Source organism: Rhea americana, unplaced genomic scaffold (assembly GCF_003343005.1).
Source record: "Rhea americana isolate MKP2758 unplaced genomic scaffold, rheAme1 scaffold_217, whole genome shotgun sequence".
NCBI lineage: Eukaryota > Metazoa > Chordata > Aves > Rheiformes > Rheidae > Rhea > Rhea americana.
The window spans coordinates 873,807-895,436 of NW_028186317.1; the positions used below are offsets into that span (position 1 = coordinate 873,807).

The 21,630-nt window shown below is 41.1% G+C and overlaps 1 protein-coding gene across 4 annotated transcripts in view; it reads right to left on the reverse strand.

Moving 5' to 3' along the window:
- CDC42 (cell division cycle 42) overlaps positions 1 to 21,630 on the reverse strand; it is a 29,624-nt gene that overhangs the window by 7,569 nt on the left and 425 nt on the right. Inside the window, exons 2-6 of one of the 4 annotated variants that reach the window (XM_085305191.1) lie at positions 14,472 to 14,542; positions 7,940 to 8,081; positions 3,073 to 3,145; positions 666 to 775; positions 358 to 555 (exon numbers count right to left, since the gene is read on the reverse strand). In XM_085305191.1, the coding sequence (XP_085161317.1) occupies positions 358 to 555; positions 666 to 775; positions 3,073 to 3,145; positions 7,940 to 8,044 (486 nt within the window). In that variant the 5' untranslated portion in view covers positions 8,045 to 8,081; positions 14,472 to 14,542. Of the gene's footprint in view, positions 1 to 357; positions 556 to 665; positions 776 to 3,072; positions 3,146 to 7,939; positions 8,082 to 14,471; positions 14,543 to 17,522; positions 17,636 to 21,630 lie in introns of all 4 variants that reach the window. The other 3 variants (XM_085305190.1, XM_085305189.1, XM_085305188.1) reach the window with 3 other exon arrangements.

Here is a 21,630-nt window from a genome sequence, read left to right on the forward strand (position 1 = left end):
TTTTTTTTTTTTTTTTTTTTTTTGCCTGCTCTCTTTAGTAGTGAATTGCATTGTGTCCTAATCCACTTACTGTCCATAACACTTGTGGTTTTAGATAATTATGCAACATAAAAGAAAACTCAGTCACCAGAACCTCCTCCCTCTGTCTCCCCACTRCACTACACCTGTTCTTCACATGGTTTTCTTTGTACCATTTCCAACATCTCCTGCCTTAGAACAAGGACAAAGAGAAAGCTACTGTGTCAACAGCAGAGACAGCGCTCACATCTCTTCACATGCCATATGGAGCTCTTCTTCTCATAACCAAAGGAAGTAGAGAACACAAGCAAGCAGAAGCAGTCAAAGACTAACTCTCACCTGTGTAAGTGCAGAGCACTCCACGTATTTGACAGCCTTCAGGTCCCGGGCCAGTTTTTCAGCCGTCTCTGGAGTTATGGGCTTCTGCTTGTTCTTGGCAAGTTTCTCAATTGTYGAAGGATCATCTCTTAGATCAATTTGGGTCCCAACAAGCAGGAAAGGAGTCTTTGGACAATGGTGAGTAATTTCAGGTACCCACTAAAGAGAGAAGAGACAGTACTTGTTACTAACCAGCTGTTGAGGTAATTCCTCAGGCATTTCCCATATAACACTGCAGCAGCTCCCCTCTTAGGCAGAGCTCAACCAACCTTTTCTTTCACATTTTCAAACGAAGAAGGAGAGACCACTGAAAAACAGACCAGAAACACATCTGTCTGCGGATAGCTGAGGGGTCGTAATCTATCGTAGTCTTCCTGACCTAAAAGGAASAAAGACAATATTAGAGAAGATCCCCCTTGAGTAGTGAAATGCTCTCCTTTCACAGGTGATTAGGATACACATTCCAGCACAAAAGCATTATTGCGAGTAATCCTAACTCTTTAAGCAAATTCAAATATTCAAAAGRACCTAGTTTTCAAATACAGAATTCATTCAGTTGCTGTGTAACAAAGAGCTGCTTAACAAAGTCACAGGAGGGCAGGGAAGCCAGATAGGACTGTGATCTACTGATTTTTCAGATTGAACTCCCTCAGCCAGCAGAATGCTTCTCTCAATTATAACCAGAAGTTGCAGAACATACATCTAGTTATAAGACAATGAAGTCTTCTGCACCTACTCTATTCATTAAAAATATTTTGCCATCAAGTTACAGAAGCGGTATGGGAAAAAAATGCAGCTTTATTCACTAGACCATCTTGACTTACACTCGCAAACACTTGATGAAGTACCTTTTGAGTAGCAAGAGGGAAGAGAAGAACACTGCTGTTACAGACCTGGGAGTAGTCAGTCCTCCCAGTAGCATTCACCTAAAAACGCACTAAAGTCCCAGCACAGGCTGTGCTTCCAAGGAAGACAGACTCTTTCCTTTGGGTCTCTGAGACCGCAAGTAGTTCCTGCAGGGCACCACTAGCACTGTTCCACCGGTCCAACTCCGCACAATTTCAGTCTTACGATTCCTCCTGCTCAGTTCAGTAGCTCCTTCTTTCTAGAAAGCAAACTTGGCAGGCAAGGCTGCTGTACTTGCTGGCAAACAGTTCAGAAATAGTTGTTCAAAGGGCCTCTGACTCTCTCATATTTTCTAGCCTATTCACAGGCTAAAAAGTAGCTGCCTCAACATCTAGAACCTCTCAATGGAGGAAGAGCTATAGTTACAGGAAAAGACTAAGCACTGAGGAAATAACTTGTTGTAATCAGTGTACCTCAAAAAGCTTTGTTTTCACACTGCAAGTTCTAAAGAGATAATTAGTTTTTTTAAAAAACAGGGCAGTCAATAGTATAGATTTTATCCATTTAAGTTATGTAGCTCAGTCTCGCTACTTCTTAGCAAAAAGTTGGACAACTTTCAAAGAATCAAAGCCTTCTGCTCCAGAAGTCCATCTCCAAGAAGAAAGTATTTATATTCACAAATGTGCAAGACCACTTGCATGCAGTAAGCCACTCGGTAAGTTTTAAGAACTACCAGATGGGTTTACACCACTCAGGGATTGAGACATAGTACATGACCACGCATGTTTTTAAGGTAACTACCAGAACATGCTACAAAGAGTGAACACCCAAAAAAAAAAGAGTGAAAATTAACCTGCTGGGAACTGTTTTCTAAGGGAAAAGAAAAAAGAAAAAAAAGTTCCCAGAGACCTATTCAGAATTGAACCCACTTGACCACAGCAGGACAATAAGTAGAGAAAGACTGAACACAGCTTCCATCCACACTAGCTGGAAACAGCTCCAAATCTAAGCAGGTAYTGGGTTTCTACAATTAAGATGCCATCTGACCATGCATTTGTCCCTACAGCACCCCTGCACAAGTGGGTTTCAGGGAAGAGCCTCTTTCTCTTCAGAACTCCTTATCCTAGAACTAAGAAGTTCAATAACTGACACACAGTCACACGTGGGAGAAAAATAAGGGAGCACAAGATCACACTAGCAATAAGGCACTAATGCTACATCTTTAAAAATAAAGTTGAAAGGAGTCAGAATAAGTTCTAGTATGGCAATGAAAAATCTTCCCCAAAAAAGCCTATAGATTTAATTAAAAAAAAAAGCAACACACTCTACGCAGCATTTTGAAATTTCATACATCATCCTGATTTAATCCACCTTTAAAGGGCAGACTTGCCACATGTTTTTAAACAAGATGTTCTAACCTTAGGTCAAAATGTCAAGACAGGGTGGCTGGAACTAGGATAGTTATGAAAATAATTTTTAAAAAAGCCCACATACAATCCACATTTTATTCAACATTTTCTCTTTTGAAGTTTATTAAAGGAGAAAACCTCTCCTTCTCCAAGTGTTACCCAGATCAAAGACAGAAGTTTGAAGCTTGTCATCTGGTGTCAGAAAATAATATAGCTCTTAAAGTTGATTTTTTTTTTTTTTTTTTTTTTTAGTTTTTTTTTTTTTTTTTTAAGGAACTCAGTTCAGCAACTCCTCAGAGGTCAGGAGAGAAGAATCAAGAAAGATTTTACCCTTTTGAACACGGCAACATACTTTTTTTTTAATTGACATTCTCTCAACTAAATCTTGAGGAGTTACAATGACAAAGGCTTGACTTCTCACCTGCAGTATCAAAGAGGCCTAGGGTGTAAGGCTCTCCTCCAATCATCACTGTTACAGCATAGTTATCAAACACCTGATAAGAAAAGAAAGCAGCACATTTAGAACAATGCGAATAAGCCATCTGTCAAACCTACTTACCTTGCCAGACCACCTCCAGTTCATACAAGATTCACTGGAGCTGAATAACAGAAGCCATCAGGGTTATAAGGCTACCTTTAATGGGACAGAGCAGTTTAGAATGGGGATGTATAAGCTGTTTCCAGGAAGCATCTAAGCAAAGGTACATCAGCTATACCACTGCATATTCCAGAGGGGGAAAAACAACTAACAAAGCTACAGCAAGTCTTGCCTGTAATTGCAAGAAGGTTACTAACATTGCCACAAATGTTTCAGCCTCCACAGGTAGCCTGAGACTGTAAAYCTATCCCCACAAAACTAGAACAGATGTAAGCAAGGCAAGGCTCAAGTCTATCCTTTAGGGCACAGAACTTTAAAGGACTGAAGTCTGAGAAGTAGCCTCAAAGTTCATCTTCCTGGACATTTAAGGAATTCAATAAGGAATGTGTTAACAGGAATTTCTCCTCCAACTTTGGAAGAAGTACGCTCTACAATTTAGTGAGTTAAGAACTAATCCATGTCAAATCCACACTCTCAGGCAAAACGAACAATCCAGCTCCCAAAGACCATACTCATCAAGGAATATACTTTCTGAGGTCAGCATCGTGAATTTCAGGTAACTCCATTTTATCTGCAGAACCTTAACAGGCAACATCTAAGAGAAAGTAGCTTGGGCAGAAAACCTGCTCCACTGGAGGTCAAAGAAAAAATAAAATAAAATAAAAACCTGCCATGCACTGCAAGATTAGAGATGCAACATGTCCAATTAAGAATACAGAAGCTCTGCCTCAACACAAAACTGAAGTTTTCTTCAGCTCCAGGTGCTGCTCAGACTRCAGCATGAAAGAGGTTAACAATCATCTCAAAAGCTTTTCATGGAAATGGGGAAGGAGAAATGTGGAGGAGGAGGAGCAGAGTCACATGCATGTATTAATAGGGCTTTAGTAAAAGCTCAAGTCCTTGAAAAAATAATAATAATAATAAAACATGAGATCGAGCCCGTTAAGGCAGTGCCTCAAAGCTGAACTTCCAACAGTTCTGACCTGCCTCTTTTCTGGCTCACCGTTCTGGCTAAAGCAATACCTGAAACCACTTTTTATTTTTCCCTCCTTTTAACTCATCACAAGTCCAAAAATTGAGAAGGAAGCTACGGTCACAGGAAGTTTTATGTCCAAGAACATCAGCGAGAAGCAGTTGTTCACTTTTCAAACTATTTTGGACATAAGCACTGTAAGAAATTTCAACACTCATCTCCATTATTTGCAGACCAGTCCTTTACAAGTTACCTTGAGTTTCCTTTACCGAACACCCTTAGCAAGTGTCCTGCTAAAAGACCAACCTTCAGGCTGGAGGAAGGTGAAAGGCATTTCACAGGGCACATTCAGTGTGCAACAACTACTATTTGAGACTCCAAAGGACTGGTAAGGCTCAGAACCCAACTACTGCTAGGTACAGAACAAGAAACAGGTACGCTCCTTAAGGTCAGAGCATTTACTCTTTCAGATGTCAGCAGCTTAAGATATCTGAAGGTATTTCCCAACAAGCATTCTTCCACAGCTCTGGCCCTCTACCACCTGCTCATYTTTGCCCAGTGACTACGAAGTCGGTAAAATTACTTGTAGCTGCCCTTCTGGAAGGATTAACATGCATTCTCACTGTTGTCGTCGTCCCCCCCCCCAAAACTCCCCACCTCAGAAACAGGAATTTTATAGCTATAACCACTATTATAAAGGTCTGGGATTCCACACTGACGAGGTAAGGGTTACAAAATTAGCCTTCAGATAAATCTGGAAGCTACAGGTCCATAACGTAATTCACRTACAATTCCATTCTCCATCATGCAAAACAGGCTAAAGCCCAGAGCAGCAAGTAGCCCAAGGAGAAGTTTCAAACCTGCCAGTGCCAGACAGCTTTCTGCAGCAGGCAGCCTGAACTTGGGTGCTACAGGAGTCGCACCCACGCTGCCACTCCCCAGTGCTGCCAGTGTCAAACAGACCCCTTGCTGCCTCTTTTGAGGATAGGAACGATATCAAAAATATGCACGTGACACAGCTCAGTATTAGCATAAAACCCATCTCCCAGTGGGAAACACGTTGAAAGAAAAGAAGAAACTGCAGAATACAGAGACAAATGAAAGCAGCCAATCGATCAGTCTGAACTGGTGTATTACCACCAGCACCTTCTCCCTCAGTGCTTCTGCCACCCAGCTGCAGAGCGCTGCTGACTGTCCACGTACAGTTAAACAGGGCAAGAGGCGCAGGCAGCGTATAGCAGCATCTTGAATGTCTATGCACGCGGAACAGCTCAGTTTGAAACCAGACTGTTACTGCTTTGCCTACAGCACAACATCTTCCTGTTTATTGCTTTGTGCCCCTGTACTGCTAGACACATTCAAGGCAGAAGGATGCCACCTTCCTCTCAAGGGAGACTTTGCAGAAACTAACTGCTAGAGCTGATTCCCCGTGTTTGTCAGGGCACTGGCCTTGAGCTACTACCCATATTCACCAGACTAACAGCAGAACTGTATCTCCAGATTCTTTTCCTAAACATTTCTGTTAAGCAGCTTGAATCCCCACCCGCTTTACTCCAGGGCTCTTATAGTTTCTCTTTATTCAGCTACAAAGATTTTCAGAACACTAAGGCTTGCTGACTCTCAGACAGCTTGCTTTCGTTTTGGGAACAATGCCGTCTGTTGTACTTCTTTGCCTGTTTATTACTAGAAGCATTAGCCAGAATAATCAGGTTTCTTACGAGTTTCCAGAGTTTGAAATAAGCCTCTAGGTTATTCACAGAATTAGAAATAGGCTTTAGTGTTGCAGAACTCATGCGATACTCCCCGAACAGCAAGTTCCTTAAGCCTTGAGGTTGATGCAAATATTCCAGAAACACAGTTTTTGAAAAGTACTGTAAATAAGCCTTAACACTGCTTGAGCACACTCTACTAGCAAGTAAACCCCCCCCCCTTTTTTTTTAGTAGCATGTCCATATCCAGGACAGTAGGTCTATACTTGAACTCAAAAGGTTTCAAAAAATAAATTATAGCACTTTTCAACATAATTAAGGGTCATTTCACTAGGGATAAGTATAAAAATACCCTATAAAAATACCCCTCACCTGAACTCACTGACCACTTTCACTGTCTTGACCATAAAGAATAGCTTAAATAGGGCAAGCAACCTTCCACAGATTGAGCACAGGTTGTTATCCTGGAACAGCACCCACAGCAGGATGCTTCGCACCACTCAAAAATGCAAAAACGGCAAGTTTCAAATACTTCTCCAYTACCAGTCTCTAACGAAAGGATCTCCGTGAGAGGCTGAAGATAGTTCTCCTTGCCTATGGCCTAACCTTCAGGATTTCAAGTGGTCACTGAATCCAACCTGAACACTCAAGTTTAGGAATATTTCCAACAGCTTTCTGTTGAGCTCCAGATTTACAACTAAATGCAGACATTTTTGTTCTGTGGAAACCCAMCCTATTCTAAACAAGCCTCAGAGTCAGTAAGCTGAAGGTCTCCAGAGAATGTACAAGATAGAGGCAAGGGAGTTTGCACTGTCACCTCAGCACTCAGTTTCATCACATCTTCTTTTCCATAAAAGACAGGAAGTTTTTGCAAGCAGCTATTCTGAAAGCAAGAGGCACCAGGCARGAGCTACCTGACATCTCAGAGGAGCCATCTGCTCTTTCAATCCCAAGTTGCTCTACAATAGCAAGAGACACTGACCCTTCCACCAGCTTTCATTCAACCTCCCTGTGGTGCATTTCCAGATCCAAATTTCAGTTATCTGGGTATAGTCTTTGACTTGCATTTGGGCTAGGATAAGATGGCCTCTTCAAGTCCGTAACATTGAAAATTAGCAGAAAGAATTCAGATGTCAAACCCTCTTGCAGAAAACTCACTAAAAATGAAACTGAACCACCTCAGTGTCAGCAGGGTGATCTTGCATACMGAATGCTAAGAGCAGCACTTTTCTTTCAGGAAAAAAATCTCTATAATGAACATGTGCCTTGCAATCTGGTAGCACACTGTTCTAGACTTAAATCTTTAGATGAGCCAAGGAACTCAGTGTCTCAAAACTGAGCCTAGAGGACTCAGGAAGATTACTCCCAAGTTTTATACAAATACAGAAATAATCAAAGACTACACAAAGCTGGTAGGTATTTAGAGGTACAATTGGAATAAGACTGCACAGCCTAAAACTGATCATGACTTTAGCTAAACATGAAATATATCACTAGCCACACTCCATAGTTCACTGTGTAACCTCTGGACCTTTTGGAGCTGCAAAGGAAAAGCAAGCATCAGAAAACTGTGGTCACAGACTACCCAAGCAGCATAAAGCACTGCTTCTAGAAGTGAAGACGCAGCAAGAACTGAGATCAGCAGAACTGGGGAGCAGATGTTCCTGCTGCTTGCTCTTCCCTTACCAGTTCTAACAGCTGAAAATAATCTTATTCACAAAACCCAGCTGGCAGCTATTACCAAATGGAAGCTCAGGTTCTGCAGAGCAATCAAACAGCAGGAACTGACTAGGTACAGGAAAGGCATCCCAGCACTACTGAGAAATACAGCAGATGGGTAACAGAGTGTACCAAACACACTGATCCTTCCATGAGGTAACAGTCAGTCTCCAACAGAAAAGCAGGCTACAGTACTAAGATGTATAGCCATAAAGGTTATTCAAGAAGAAAGCTCATGCTGCTCTACCCCAACATGCCAAAGAACAAGCAGAGCCATTCTCATACTCACCGTTGGTACGTATTCCGATGGGAATTTATTTGTTGTGTAAGAAATTAAGAGACATGTTTTACCAACAGCACCATCACCCACGACTACACACTTAATCGTCTGCATAGCTGAAGTCTGCTAGAATATCAGCTCCAATGTGAACCTAAAAAGAAAYAAAAAGATACACTTAGTTAGATGTTTCCTGTTATTACTAGATAGCAGTGTGTCATTCAYTGAGCTTCAACCGGAGACCAAACCACTAACAGCATTTATAGGATTCAAAAGACAAGATATTCTTAGATCAGTTGGTAGATGTATTCTCTCCCTCRAGCACATGCAAGCAACTGCCTAATAGTTTCACAAGCCCAGGAATCAAAATCAAAACTGTAAGAATGCTAAACTTGTCCAAAAAAGTTTCCAGGAAAAAAAAGTCAGTTCTACAGAGCCCAAACTGATCAGTTGTAGGCAGATAAATTTGCTGACATGTTTCTCCCTCTTTCCTCCTCCTCCCGTCCCTCCATTCATTTAAGCTCAAGTTTAAATTCACAAGCATACCTTTCTCTTCTAGRCAAAACCACTTCAATACAACTTCATGAAGGCCACACATAAACAAGATGACAGACTACATGTACTGCAGCATAATACTAACCAGTACTTAAAAAAAAAAAGAGTAAATAGGAAGTGACAAGCGGGTATCTTCACTTCCAGTAGAAAAAAAGAGCTCATGGGAAAAGGCAGTGAGTTACTACCTGGGGACTCAGCTACATCTCCTTCGTGCTGCTGTATTCATAACCAAAGGTCACGTAATTGTGGCAGGAAAGCAGCAATTACATTTTTCTTTAATGAGCAATTCAACACACTACCAAGAAAAGTGCTCCTTTTGCACTTGCACATTACCACATTAAAAGACAAAAGGCCTCTTCCATGTCTAAGAACAGCCTCAGCAACACAGGTAAGTTCATAATCAAAAGCAGGTCAATTCTTACARGGAGGAAGCTTGAGCCTAATACTCTGACAAATCTGCACTACTTACGTTAAATTGATAAYGACTTGCAACCAGTGCTGTCCTTCCATAAGGCAGCAAGTTACTTTTGTAAATTCAAAATACATTCTCCCTATAGTCAGTCTCCCTGCCACAAAGAATTGTCAAGAACCAGCTAAGGCTATGTTTGACACTGTCACTGTTCACATTGGGAGTAAGAACTAGGTAATTCCAGTCACATTAATATACGGTGTGTTTAAAAAAAAAAAAAAAAAAAAAAAGAGTCACTTAGAAAAGAAAAAGGTCTTTAGATGTTTTCAGACTTTAATACATGGGAGGATCGAGTCTTAAATACCTTAARAGCTGGAAGTGCAAGATCAGGTCTCAGTAGCTGCTAAGTTACATTCAAACTTCCCAAGAAATCTTCCCTCTAAAGCAGAGTGCTTTGGTAAARAAAGCTCAGAAGAAAGTAACAGCAGTATGAGCTTTGAGACTAGTTTATGGGATGAAAATACACAGGTAMGGACATTTAAGCATGATTTCCCCACCACCACCACCCCCGCCAAGGCCTAAGTACAGTTCTACAGCCTTTTCATTAAGGTCACTACTTAATATGCATCTTGATTCCCACTTTGAAGCAGCCAATAGACCTGATGAGTTCAGCAGGGCATCCAGTTCCCATGGGATTATATTACTCTTCTGACATTACAAAATCATAATACAGCCAGCTACTTTAACACTGTCCCAGCATATACAAGCTTCAGCATGTGAAATCAAATCAGTATTTGCCACTAAGACCTCTCCCAAACATTAGTTAACTACCTCCAGTGTCAGATACAGCTGCCCTGCATTAACATATTACTTGAATTTGAAAAGTACCAGGCTTTTGACCACTCTTTCACATAGAGGTGTGAAATCATGACTTACAGCCTGGCCTAGCAGCAAAACTCCCACTGACTTCCAACATTTTCTTACTGGAAGCAATATTTACAGCAGCAAGATTTTCAAAGTGAGTTATCCTCTGCCAGAGTGTGGGGAGAGAGGACAGGAAGTGACATCCCTGGAGCAACTTCATTGCCTCAAAGGTGACAACACTYTACTCAAGCAAGGATGTTGTCATGGCTCTCATTTATGGGTAACTATACAAAAGAATATCTAATCCATCCTCACAGACCTATGCATTTGGACACTTCTATGGATTTGACTTTTTAGTGATCTGGAAAAGATAATAGTGCAGTTCCAGACTTTTGAGAAATCTGGTCTTAGCAACATGACTTGATACTGCACATCACATTGCCATGCTGGCCAAAGCTGGCAGGAGAAGAAAACTGCTATTGACTTGAAACACACCACATTACTAGTTTTAAACACTGCAGACATGCTCATGTCAATTTAGACATAGCCAGCTATCTTTAGGGAAAGTATTCTCAGAAGTCCCTAAAAATAGTACTTGTAAGGAAACACTAATCACAAACTTTCCCACCAAGCCCAGAACAGATCCATGAGCAGTCAGTTTTGAGAAATGCAAAGTGCATGAAATGAAAATGCAAAGATGCTTTATCTAATCGACATCTTATTCTGAGAAGTCACCCAGTCACAACACTGCCATTCATGTGTCTTCTTTCAATACTCAAAGGCCTCTACTATGAGGGATTTACATATGCATCAGGCAGCATCATTAGTCCTCTACTTGATGCCATCTTTCAACATCAAMATAATAGAATACGACTTCTGCAGATCCCGATTTTCACACAGGAAGATCGGCAATATGCACATTAAAGCCATATGAGCAAGCCTYTCACTAATACTAGAATAAGCTCTAACAATTTGGCTCTGAAGTAAACATACTCAAAAAGACAAAGTTACTATCTCCATTTCAAAAGGTATTTCCTATGTTCAGGTCAGCTAGACTGTTTATATTTAAGAAGTATTAGTAAAGTGTTTCCTCAACTGCTAATGTACTCACATAACTCCGCCTTGTCACTCAGGTGCACTAATCACAGAGGCAAAGTCAAGTTTTAGAATAACAAAATCAGTAGCAAGAAACCAGGCCACGGAACAGACCACTTCAGTCCCAAATTAAGACAGATGCACATTAAGACAGATGCACATTTAGAAAAGGTAAAAAAAGGCGGGGAGGGGATGAATAATCTGTAAGGCAGATTTTTAAACAAGTTTGTTCCTTTCAAGGCAGAAGAACCAATTTCACAAGTAAGGAGTCAATTTAAACAAATTTAACTCCAATTTAAAACAAGCCCAATTATTAGCCTGCCTCACTAGCTTGCTAGTTTTACCYATTCAATAAGGCACTATCACCTGCCTTCTGCTTGGGATTGACCCAAGAAGAACTGTTCTGTTGTGTGGTTACACAGCACAGGTCAGGACTGAACAGCCTTTGCAAATTCCTTTCAAGGTTAGTAAAGGAAGCAGAAAACAGTTTTCCACATGGGATTTCACATCCATTTCTTCTATGTTTTTCCAGTTTGCACTCRTATTCAAGAAATCTCTGCTCCTGCCATCCTCGGTCATCCCAGGTGTGATCACAACAAATGAGAACACCCATCACCAGGTGACCACCACTGTGGTTTCAGCCTCAGCATCCTGCGAGGTCACCTCTTAGAGAGAACCTAATCTCACTTTCTGTTGTGTCCTCCTACTGGTAGAGGGCTACTCCTTTGTTCTACATTCTTTCCATCCCTTCCTGGTCCCTCCCCCCCTCCAAAAAAACATGTCTTTCCTTGTTTACCCATAATTTGCAAGTTACTCCTCTACACCAAGTCTGTCTTTCCATAAGCGCACAAACAGTGCACTGGTTGTGCAAGTGCACAAATGGAAGAATCTGGCACTCAAGCTCATCTGAYCCATCCACAGTTAAGTATAAATCTTAGAATGCTGCATATGCACAAGTACAAGAAAAGTTCACATGCCATCATAAGTGACATTTAAATTTTTAAGCTTTTTCTCTAGAAAGCATTAAGCACAAAGTAACAAAATTAAATCAAAACAAAGCACAACAGATCAAGTGCCTGACACACAAACCTCCACTTTTCCCTCTCTCTAGCCATAGCCAAAAGTTACCATATTGGCTCTGCAAGAAAAGCTGTTACAGTCTCRTAAGAGCTTAAGTCAAAAGTTCGGCTAAAAATTGAAAATACAAGCTATACATATGCCTTACACTTTGACTGCAGTATTGCATTAGCCAATCTTGACTCTTGCAGTGAACAATTAACTTCATCTACATGATTAGTCCTGTAGAACAGAGAACCCCAGCAGTATAAAAGTATTTCATACAAAGGCACTGTTACTCTCACCCTACACCTCAAAAACCCAAAGCCAAGGGTTAATTAGGTACCCATCATTCTGACTCMGAATTACACATTACTGAGCGTGAGGAAGACTGACCTCATACCAGACTGCACCTTTCTCTACCAGGTGACTCGCTCCTTTAAGCTCTTTGGCAGTGAAAACCAAACAGAGTGTAAACAACCTTAGGCCTTACACTAGTATCAGTGCTCCAGAAGAACTCCACAGCACAAGAATCCTTAACTGCACAACAGGGGACGAGGACAAGTCAGTTGATAATTGTTTGGTTTTTTTAGTAAAGAAATTATCAACTTACCATAAAAAAAGCCAGCCCACTGCAAGTTCTATGTGCCACATGACTACCACTTCTCTAACGCAGCTATTTAAACCCTCCCAGATAGAAGTGAAACCCACTAGACACTTCAGGGTTACTTCTGTAAAGGATCAAGAGGCATCCATCCACATTCATAAAATCTTAAGATTAAAAAAAAAAATTAAATGGGCCAACCATTTTCTTAACAGATGGTGTTTAAAGGTGGTTTTAAGTTTTCAAATCTTAATCTCTCTCAAGATTTAGAAACTCAAGCATAGGCTTCCAAAGTCTTATTCAACAACTCCACTTTCCCACCAATAAACTACTTCACCTGGATTAGAAAGCTTTCCTGATTAGCTGGATGAACTAGTTTGTGTTTTCCACTTCTAACAGGTCCACAAAACAGGCTAGAAGAAATAAACCACACACCACACTCATTGTCAGAGGGCTTAGATTCACCATGCCAGGGCCTACTCTTCCACAGGAAGGCATTTAGACACACATCACATCATTGGTAACTTAATTCTCTTGTATCCCACATTGGACTTTTCCCTTTACCAGTGTCTCACGTCGGAGATTAAAAAAAATTAAAAGGTTTCTTTGCTAAAACACCTAATCTGAAGAGTCTAAGCATACAACACCCAGGAGGATTGCAAAGCACTTCAAGTAACTTTAAATATCTTGGGGAAATCAAACAGACCAGAAAGTGGTAAAACCGTCCCAGTTTGAGTGCAGCAAGTAGACTGTGAGTCATGTAGTCGTGAACCATCTGGCCAACCCCAGACAGGAGACCTGATAAACACTGGAAATACAATGCAAGTCAATCTAAACGCAAAAAGAAGCAACTTTTTAACCTAAGCTGATTTGATTTTTCTAACCTCTTCCATATTCCAATCACAAAATCCCTAATGCTTCAGCAAAGCACGTTAGCTGATCACATTTAAGATTTTTTTGCTTTTTAGCTTGTTCAACATGTGAGCACACTGCTGTGACATCACAAAATTCAACAGTATGTAGCACTTTTTTTAGCATCCTGGAAACCGTGGATTACGGAGACTGCTAAATTTTAATCAAACTTTTTAGATAGGACTATTCCAGACTGAACAGGCCTATTTTACAGAAGCCTGCTTATACCTGTGTACATTTAGGATTAATCCCCAAAAGCAGTAACAGATTTGAGTATTGTAACAAACAGCGAAATAAGCCTCCAATGAGATATTCCAATAGGAAGGACTACCTATTTTTGTAGGAAAGGAAAACTTGAAAGTTTGGCACTTTCTCCATACCAGTCTGAATATACACCACAGCCCTTCCTGCTCTGAGAATCTATGCGGCACCCCGAAAGCCTTCTCCCATTTACTAAGCACAAGTTGTGAGAAATGCTACCCCAAATATATCCTGACACCGAGGACCACAATCCCTCTTGCACTACCTTATTTCCCCATTTTATTGACAAGCACATGAAATGTGGGGTTGCTGTGGGAACATCTGAGTTCAAGACTTGCCTGCAATTCAGAGTAGTTAAAACATTCTGGTAGAAATATGCACTACTGCTTGTGAAGAAACAGTGAAATTCTGTGCATATTCATACATAATCTGTGCTCCCTATCAACCCAAGAATGTACATTATGTTTGCCTTCGCACTTACAGTGCAAGCAGCTGTTATTGTTATAGAAACCACAAGCCTCAAGCTTCTTAGGTTCCCTTTAAGCTACTAATGTCTGTTTTCAGGTTAAAATGCATACATTTCCTCTAGTCAAAGGAAACTAAGCTGTCAAATATGTCTGCACATCCTGTATTAGCTTCCTGTCAAGCCACAGCAGCATCACAACTTCCTCTTTCATGCAGTATTTAAAGCTGCCATTTCATCACATGTACCAGCTAAACTCAGTTTGCTGAAAACAACTGCCGGCTCATGACGAAAAGCTCATTTCATGATGTTCTTTTGTACGTACCATTAACTTGCCAGGCTAAGCTTAACCAGACTGTCACAGCTTCAAATTCTGGTCTGAGCGCCTGGTCCACGCTAGAACAAGAAAAGCGGAACCATTTCTAAATATTAAAAATAAATCATAAGGATTTTTTGTTTCTTCTAAACATTGCAATTTTACAATAAACTGAAGTTAGTCATTTAACTCCTTCGGGGTCAAAGCAGTCATGAGTCCCCAATGAAACAAACAATATTTACAGGATTTCTACTCATGTTGACCTCTGTTATCCACTTTCACCTTTCCAAACTACTATCAGTTTATATCTTACTAAAAAACACACAAGTACTTGCACGTACCATTTGTTCCCAGATGAATCACATCCACTTTAAAGTATTTCACACAAGACTGGGAAACTRCTCTCACACAAGAGCAGAATCTTTCCCCTATGCCACCCACTCTATGCCTACTAGAAGGCAACATTTTTTCTTCTTAAAGCAGCAGCAAGTCTCCTGTATCAGAGGCCAAAGGCATAGCCAGGCATGATGATCGGAGCAGTGAAGTATTCTCCATCACAGATACAGAAGTACTATATTGCAGGTCTACATTACAAGCCTGGTATAGCAGCACCAGCTGCTCCRCCTCAGAGATCCTTGGCACATGATGTGCCACTTCTCTTTAAAGATCAGACACCACTACCACAGAAACTGCCTAACTTGAGCTGTCAACACTACAGTTAAAGGACCTTGGGCTGCTTGATAACAGCAATACTGCGGCAAGTATARGGTGGGAAACACAAGCAGAAGTAGTTCTGATTAAGAGCTGAACTCCAGAAAGACCATAACAGTAACAGAAAGCAAAACTGCTTTTAAGAGCAGTATTACCATAGCATTTTTCTCTATGGGTGTACAGCAGCCATTTGCTGAGTTCTCAGTCTTCCAGAAGAAATCTCAGTTTTCACCTTCCAGTTCGCTAGGATTCTTTCTTCAGAGGATGATCTGATCCCTGAATATAGTCATTTTGTATTATTTTCCACTAGTAACATGGTAAGTGACACTTTTAAGATTATATTTTACAGCTGGGGCCTCAGATTACCTGCCTACTTCGTCTATAGCTCAGACTATTGCAGGCACACAAGGCACGTACACAAACACCTCCACTTGCTCCCAAAGGTTCCCAGTTCAGCCTAAGGCTTAGGTGTTTGATTTCTTAAACAATTGGAGCTATAAAAAGAAAAAGACTGTAAAGTACAATAGCTTCACTCCCTTAAAACAAGGTGAGTCAAAGTTCAGCATAAAGTCTGCAAAGAGCAGGAGTGAATTGCTTACGAAACACACCTATAGGTATTACCGTACCAACTCAGGGTTTTGAGAAAATATCCTTCTTTTTGATAGATTTCCCCCCCATCTGCCACTTATTCAGACAACCCTCTAAACACTATCCCAGAATTTGAACTCCACAAGGGAGAACTATCTCCAGAAAGGGTGTTGCTGTTTGTTTTATACAGAAGTTGTCCGATAATGAGACATACAGCCAAAAAAGTCAAACTATAAAGCAGTATCAAAGATTAACATAAGATTCGGGTAAAGGTCCAGCATCTGTTATCATCTACAGCATCCTGGTMCGCTAGTCTCAATCAAAAGTTCAGAAGCAGCATAGCAATGTAGCACAYTGTTGGCGTGGCAGTCTCCTTTTCGTGTGCTTGCCCAACCTCAACCTAGTATTAGACACAAGAAGAGGAAACACTCAAGTAGGCCCACAACAGTGAGCTGTCTCAAGAGACATCGGAGCCAAAACCGAACTTACCGCCAACATAACTGGTCTGGCACCAAGACAGACCTACTGAGCTCTCAAACTGATCTCGTACTACAAACCTACAGAAATTTTGCTATCCTTACAGCAACCTGTATTTAAGGTACAGGTGCCCCAAGATTCCCAACAAATATTCTTCCAAATTCATCTGGACATGCAAGCTCTATAAACTGGCATTTCTGCTATTGAGGTTCCACATCAGTGTTTTGAAGCAGCCACTTCAGCTACAGTACTAGAAGCATTTCAGACGTTTCAGGTTCTACAACTTCAAAAAGAAAAAAAAAGAAAACATTGTTGCATTTTCATCCTAAGAAAGTTGAAAACAAGCCCATAAAACCTGGTCAGAGGGAAAATGGGCTCACTGCACAATAGCAGCTTAACACGTRTGACAGCAGCAGTGCTTACATTTGTTCTCATGCTTTTACCATTGGCATTGCCATTCTATCCCACCTCACAGTGCAGAACACTTGCCTTTTTCTGTTGAGTTTGTTATAAAGTTCTTAGTAAATGTTCTGGTTAAAGCTGAACTGTCAGAACCAGCTGTCACAGGTAGAAAAACCCACCCCCAGAGTCATCACAGAGAAGTGAACATGCATACATTTTAAGTCCTCTTCTGGCAAAGGCATTTGTCTTAAATTATTACTCTTGACATGAAATTTTATAGCCTACAGGAAGTCATTTTACTCTACCATGCAACAAAATCCTGCTCAGTASTTCAATACCACATTAAAAAGGCCCATCTGGATTAACTTATATTCTTAAATGTTAGCAGTATGAAACTAAGCTATATTTTTTTTACCTGTACTTCCATTTCCACATTCCATACTACCAGATGCCTATGCCCCCCAGTCTCAGTGTTTCTCTCCCTGTACCATTATTAACTGTAGTTGGCCATGGGTAAAACAGACCACCAGCAGAAGTTCCTCTATTTCAGTGCATATTTTTRCATAGTGAGAAGTACCCTAAACACGTATAAATGGCAACCAATCACTCTTCACTCTTGTTGTGTTCAGGGAATGGGACAGTTGCTGGTGCTCCATGTACACAGACTGCCTCAAGGATGTCTTAAGGAAGCAGTGTGTTTTGGCTCAAGCCTATTAGCAACACACTTTCAAAGGACTAGAGAGATGATTTTATTTTATTTTATTTTATTTTAAGACCTTTCCTTGACACTGAGCTACCTTGGTTTACCTATCAAAATCAACAAAACAGCTGGAAAACTAGCCAGAACCAGAACAGAAGAAACACAGGTTTTACTGCACTCACCTAACCACAGAAGGAACCAGAGTAGCTGGAACCACCCTTCCCTCGTTCAGCAGCAACAGCAAACCACCAGCACTGCACGGATCGATCGCGGCCTAGACAGCAAGACGAAAAGCCTGTCGGGCAATTGGCAGTTTTTCAGCAGTAGGTAAATGCAGAAGCCACTCAAGACAAAGTAACACTTCCCCATGCACACCCTTTCCCAAACAGGAAATGGGAGAGGATCCTTCTGAGAGTCCCTCTACAGATGTTCAAGAATTAAGCCTTTAAATCCACAATGCTCCACTAGCACTAAAATCACCAAACTCAGGCTGTTTCAAACACAGAAGGTAAACAACMACCAAAACACATCTACCATCACATCCAAAACCAAAACATAACCTTTCCACAACAAGGCCTGTTCAACACTCTGCATTCRGTTGTTCACAGACCACAACTGACCCAATCCAAACAGTTACAGAAGCTTTCAAAGTAGCAAATGCCTTTTTCCATTACAGTCAAAACTGTAGAAGCATTTTTGTCATTTTTTCCCTAATAGAGAGTGCTTATTGGCCAAAAATATGGCACAGCATCTTTCAACTTAAGAACTGAGCAGTTCAAAAAAACGTTGTTGCATATCAAGCTAATACAAGCAACYGCAGCCATTACTACCACCAAGGCACCACAGGTGAAAATAATCCTCTCTACTTGCACCCAGCAGTCCACTTCTGGACCTCCATTATTCCTACTCCACTACATACACTGAGGTTTGCTTCGACACTGTAAATCATTTGGTAGAAGAACCTTCGCTTTCCCATAGTTTGGTCTACGTTTAGAAAACATGAACTGATATCACATTCTTCTGTGCTTATGGTCAGACTGCATGGTATCTTCACACCACTTTCAGACAGAAAGGCTCAGAGGAAGCTGCTTGGTTATTGTAACACACAGTGTTTCCAAAAAAAAAAAAAATTTAAGTTTGTCTTTTAGCTAGAGAACAGGAGGCAGTACAGAGCATGTCTCATGCTAGGAATTATGGCATAACTCTCGAGGTAATGGAGTGAATTAACAGCACAATAGCTTAAAAATAAAGAACAATAGCTCTTAAAAGCRTTTGCAAAACTGATTCTTCATTTTCTCTTTATAAAGAAACTTGTTTAGAAGAAACRTCATTCCCTCTCAAGAAAAGGGCAGCTAATTTACTGATGAATGAGCATACAGATCAAATAGTATTTTGATGATTAAAAAAGCAACAAAAATATTACCTAGAACAGGAAAGGAAAATTACAAAGATCAATTACATGGCAACAATGTTGAAATTCTGCTTCTTGTATTCACCATTTTAATTTTATGGCATACTTTGGACTGAGTAAACAAACCTAGCTCTTTCATCCAGTAACAACCTACAGGAAACACCACCAGAACCTCAAAATATCTTGCCTTAATTCCAGTTCTACCACTTTCTTGCCTCCTCTCTCTGATTTCAGGCATGTATCTGCATACTGGCATAAAGATATAGCACAGACTTCAGAAGAGTTTTTCAAGGCAGGTAGGGACTACATACAGGCRGCTGCATACGTTCAGGGAGAAATAACATCAGGCCAAGTTTTAGTCCTCTGAAATACTCCACAGAAGTAGTCTCATATCAATTCTAGTAGTAATATTTTCTCATGGATGCCCTTAGCCAATATGGTATGAGCCTCCAACAGAGCTTAAAGGAAGTTAGATGCCCACCTCATCAAATTAGAAGCTTCAGAAGTCTACTTACCTTAAATTTCTTTAAAGTCTCAGTATAAAACAACKTGATGAGACAAGTTTTTATTTGTCACGTGTTAAATACTTAAATTGTTTTTGTCACGAGTTTAACATAAAGAGGCGACAGGTGCCAAGCTGAAAGCCTACAGTATGCYAAGTGGATAAGGAGGGTATTATTGCTATCTGGAGTACTAAAAAAAAAATCCATTTCATGTCCATTTAATTTGACAGCACCCTAATTTTGTATAAAAAGAAACATTCTACTTTCCCCAGAGGGGATTAAGCCTCAAAAGTGAGAATAACTACATCCCCTTACAATTCCTTGTCTTTCTGCTGTAGGAGCTAGGAACACAAGGTAGTAAGATCTAGCTTAAAGAGTGAAAGCTTGCCTGACCACAAGAGACAGGCAGAGSAAAGAGGGGGCTAAAATGCAGAAGTTTACAGATAACTTCTAAAAGCTGTGAACACTAGCATTAGGGTAAAATGGGTTACACACATATCTAGACTGCAGTGATGTACGTTTCAGTACAAGTTCCCAGAGGCCAGCAGCAGAGTTTTGAGCCAACTACATCAATAATTTGAATGAACTTTGAAACTTACAGTGCAACAGATAGCTGTTGAAAAAAAGATTTAATTCACATRTCTGTGCTCAGAAGCCTTTGATATTTATTGTAGTACTACAGCTGCATTTCAACTGCAGTGAACTTTTATACTCGCACTACTGGTCTACTTAGTGCCGCATTCAACAGTAACCTTACACATGTTTTACAGGAAAAGCGAAGAAAGTCACAGTTGCACACTCATCAGGGAAATTCCTAGGAGCTTCGGCTGTACTCCATTTCTACTTACCATTGTTCTTTTAGTAGATCTACAGTTCCCATTTTAAGATACTCCRACACAGGAGGACCTACAGAACACTTCTATACTGAAACACTGAAAACATACTGAACTTCCCCAAAACGGCCATCATTTTCAGGTCAATAAAAAAACCACCGAAACAGGACACATAACAAGCTAACTAAAAGCATCAATCACAGACCATGAATAACCAAGCTCAAAGTACATAACTCTAACGACTAGAATTTCTGTCCAGAACAAGTTAGCAAACCATGAACATGTTTTATCTTGCATAGTGCTGGTTATTACTTCTTGCCAAGACTTAAAAATGTTCTTCCTCATTATTACTAAAGCATGTAACAATTGAACAGTTTGAACACACAGAACCATTTCCACAGTTACCAATATACTGAGTCAAGTCTTAAATACATCCATAAGATCTCTTACAAATATGCATTTGCCTATATGTCCCCATAATCCTAAACTAACATAAAAGAGCACTTTATAAAGTGGAAAACCACATTTTCTACATGTAGCTGTCTGAACACAAAAGCTTTCTGAAGTTATTTTTACATGAGAACATTTTGCTAACTGGAAGAGACAAGCTTTAAGTGCTTTACTGAGTTATTCCAATTAGCAATATGAGAAGCTTGATCCAGCTTTTTAATTCCCTTCTAGAAAAGGGCGTTTAGGCGACTGCAATTTAACACTTTGAATACAGACAGTTAACACCTCCTTTTCTAGGGTGAGGAAGCATTCGCAGATGAACATGAGACAAAGACAACCACAGATGGCCAGACTGAACTACTTTTGACTGCACAGTTGTCATCTAACATGGCCTCCTCACTAAGGCCTTGTCTTCACTGTGCTTTTGTCAAGAGATCTGAGCAAGGCTGCTCCGGCTCTACTGGTCGCAGTAGCCACACAGACAAGGCGACACGATTCCCGGCTGTTCTGCAATACTTTACGAAGCAGCCGTTTCACAACGCCAGTTATTTACATCCATGCTACCTGGCTGCGCTAGTGTCTGCCGCTGTTGCTGCCCGCTTGCGAGGGAGGTTACTAATAAGTCACTAGAAGACAYTTTTAGGCACAGCGAGGGAAAAAGGTGACTTGTTGCAGGAGTTTCTATACATTACGCTTGACAACRCGAAGGGGGAAGGGGTGTGAGCAGCAACCCTAGCTCCACACCCCGGCCAAGAAACAGCGACAGCAGCCTGCACCGCTGTGAGGACGAGCCCAGAAGGGCGAGGGAAGCCGCGACCTGGCACGGAGGGAGAGACAAAAGCCAGGCAGCGCCTCCCCCCCACACTTCCCCGGGCATCACCTCCCGCCTCAGCTCGGCCTGCGGCGGCGGCCGGGCCGCGCCGCACCGCGGGGCCTCTGCGGGCGGCGCTCGCTCGCGGAAGAGCCCGCGCAGCCGGACCCGCGACCGCGCAGCGGCCCGCGCGGCAATTTGGAGGTGGGGGGAGGTTTTAAGGGTTTTTCCTCTTTTCCCCCCTCATCACTCCCAGGCTGCTGACATGTAGATTTATAGCCA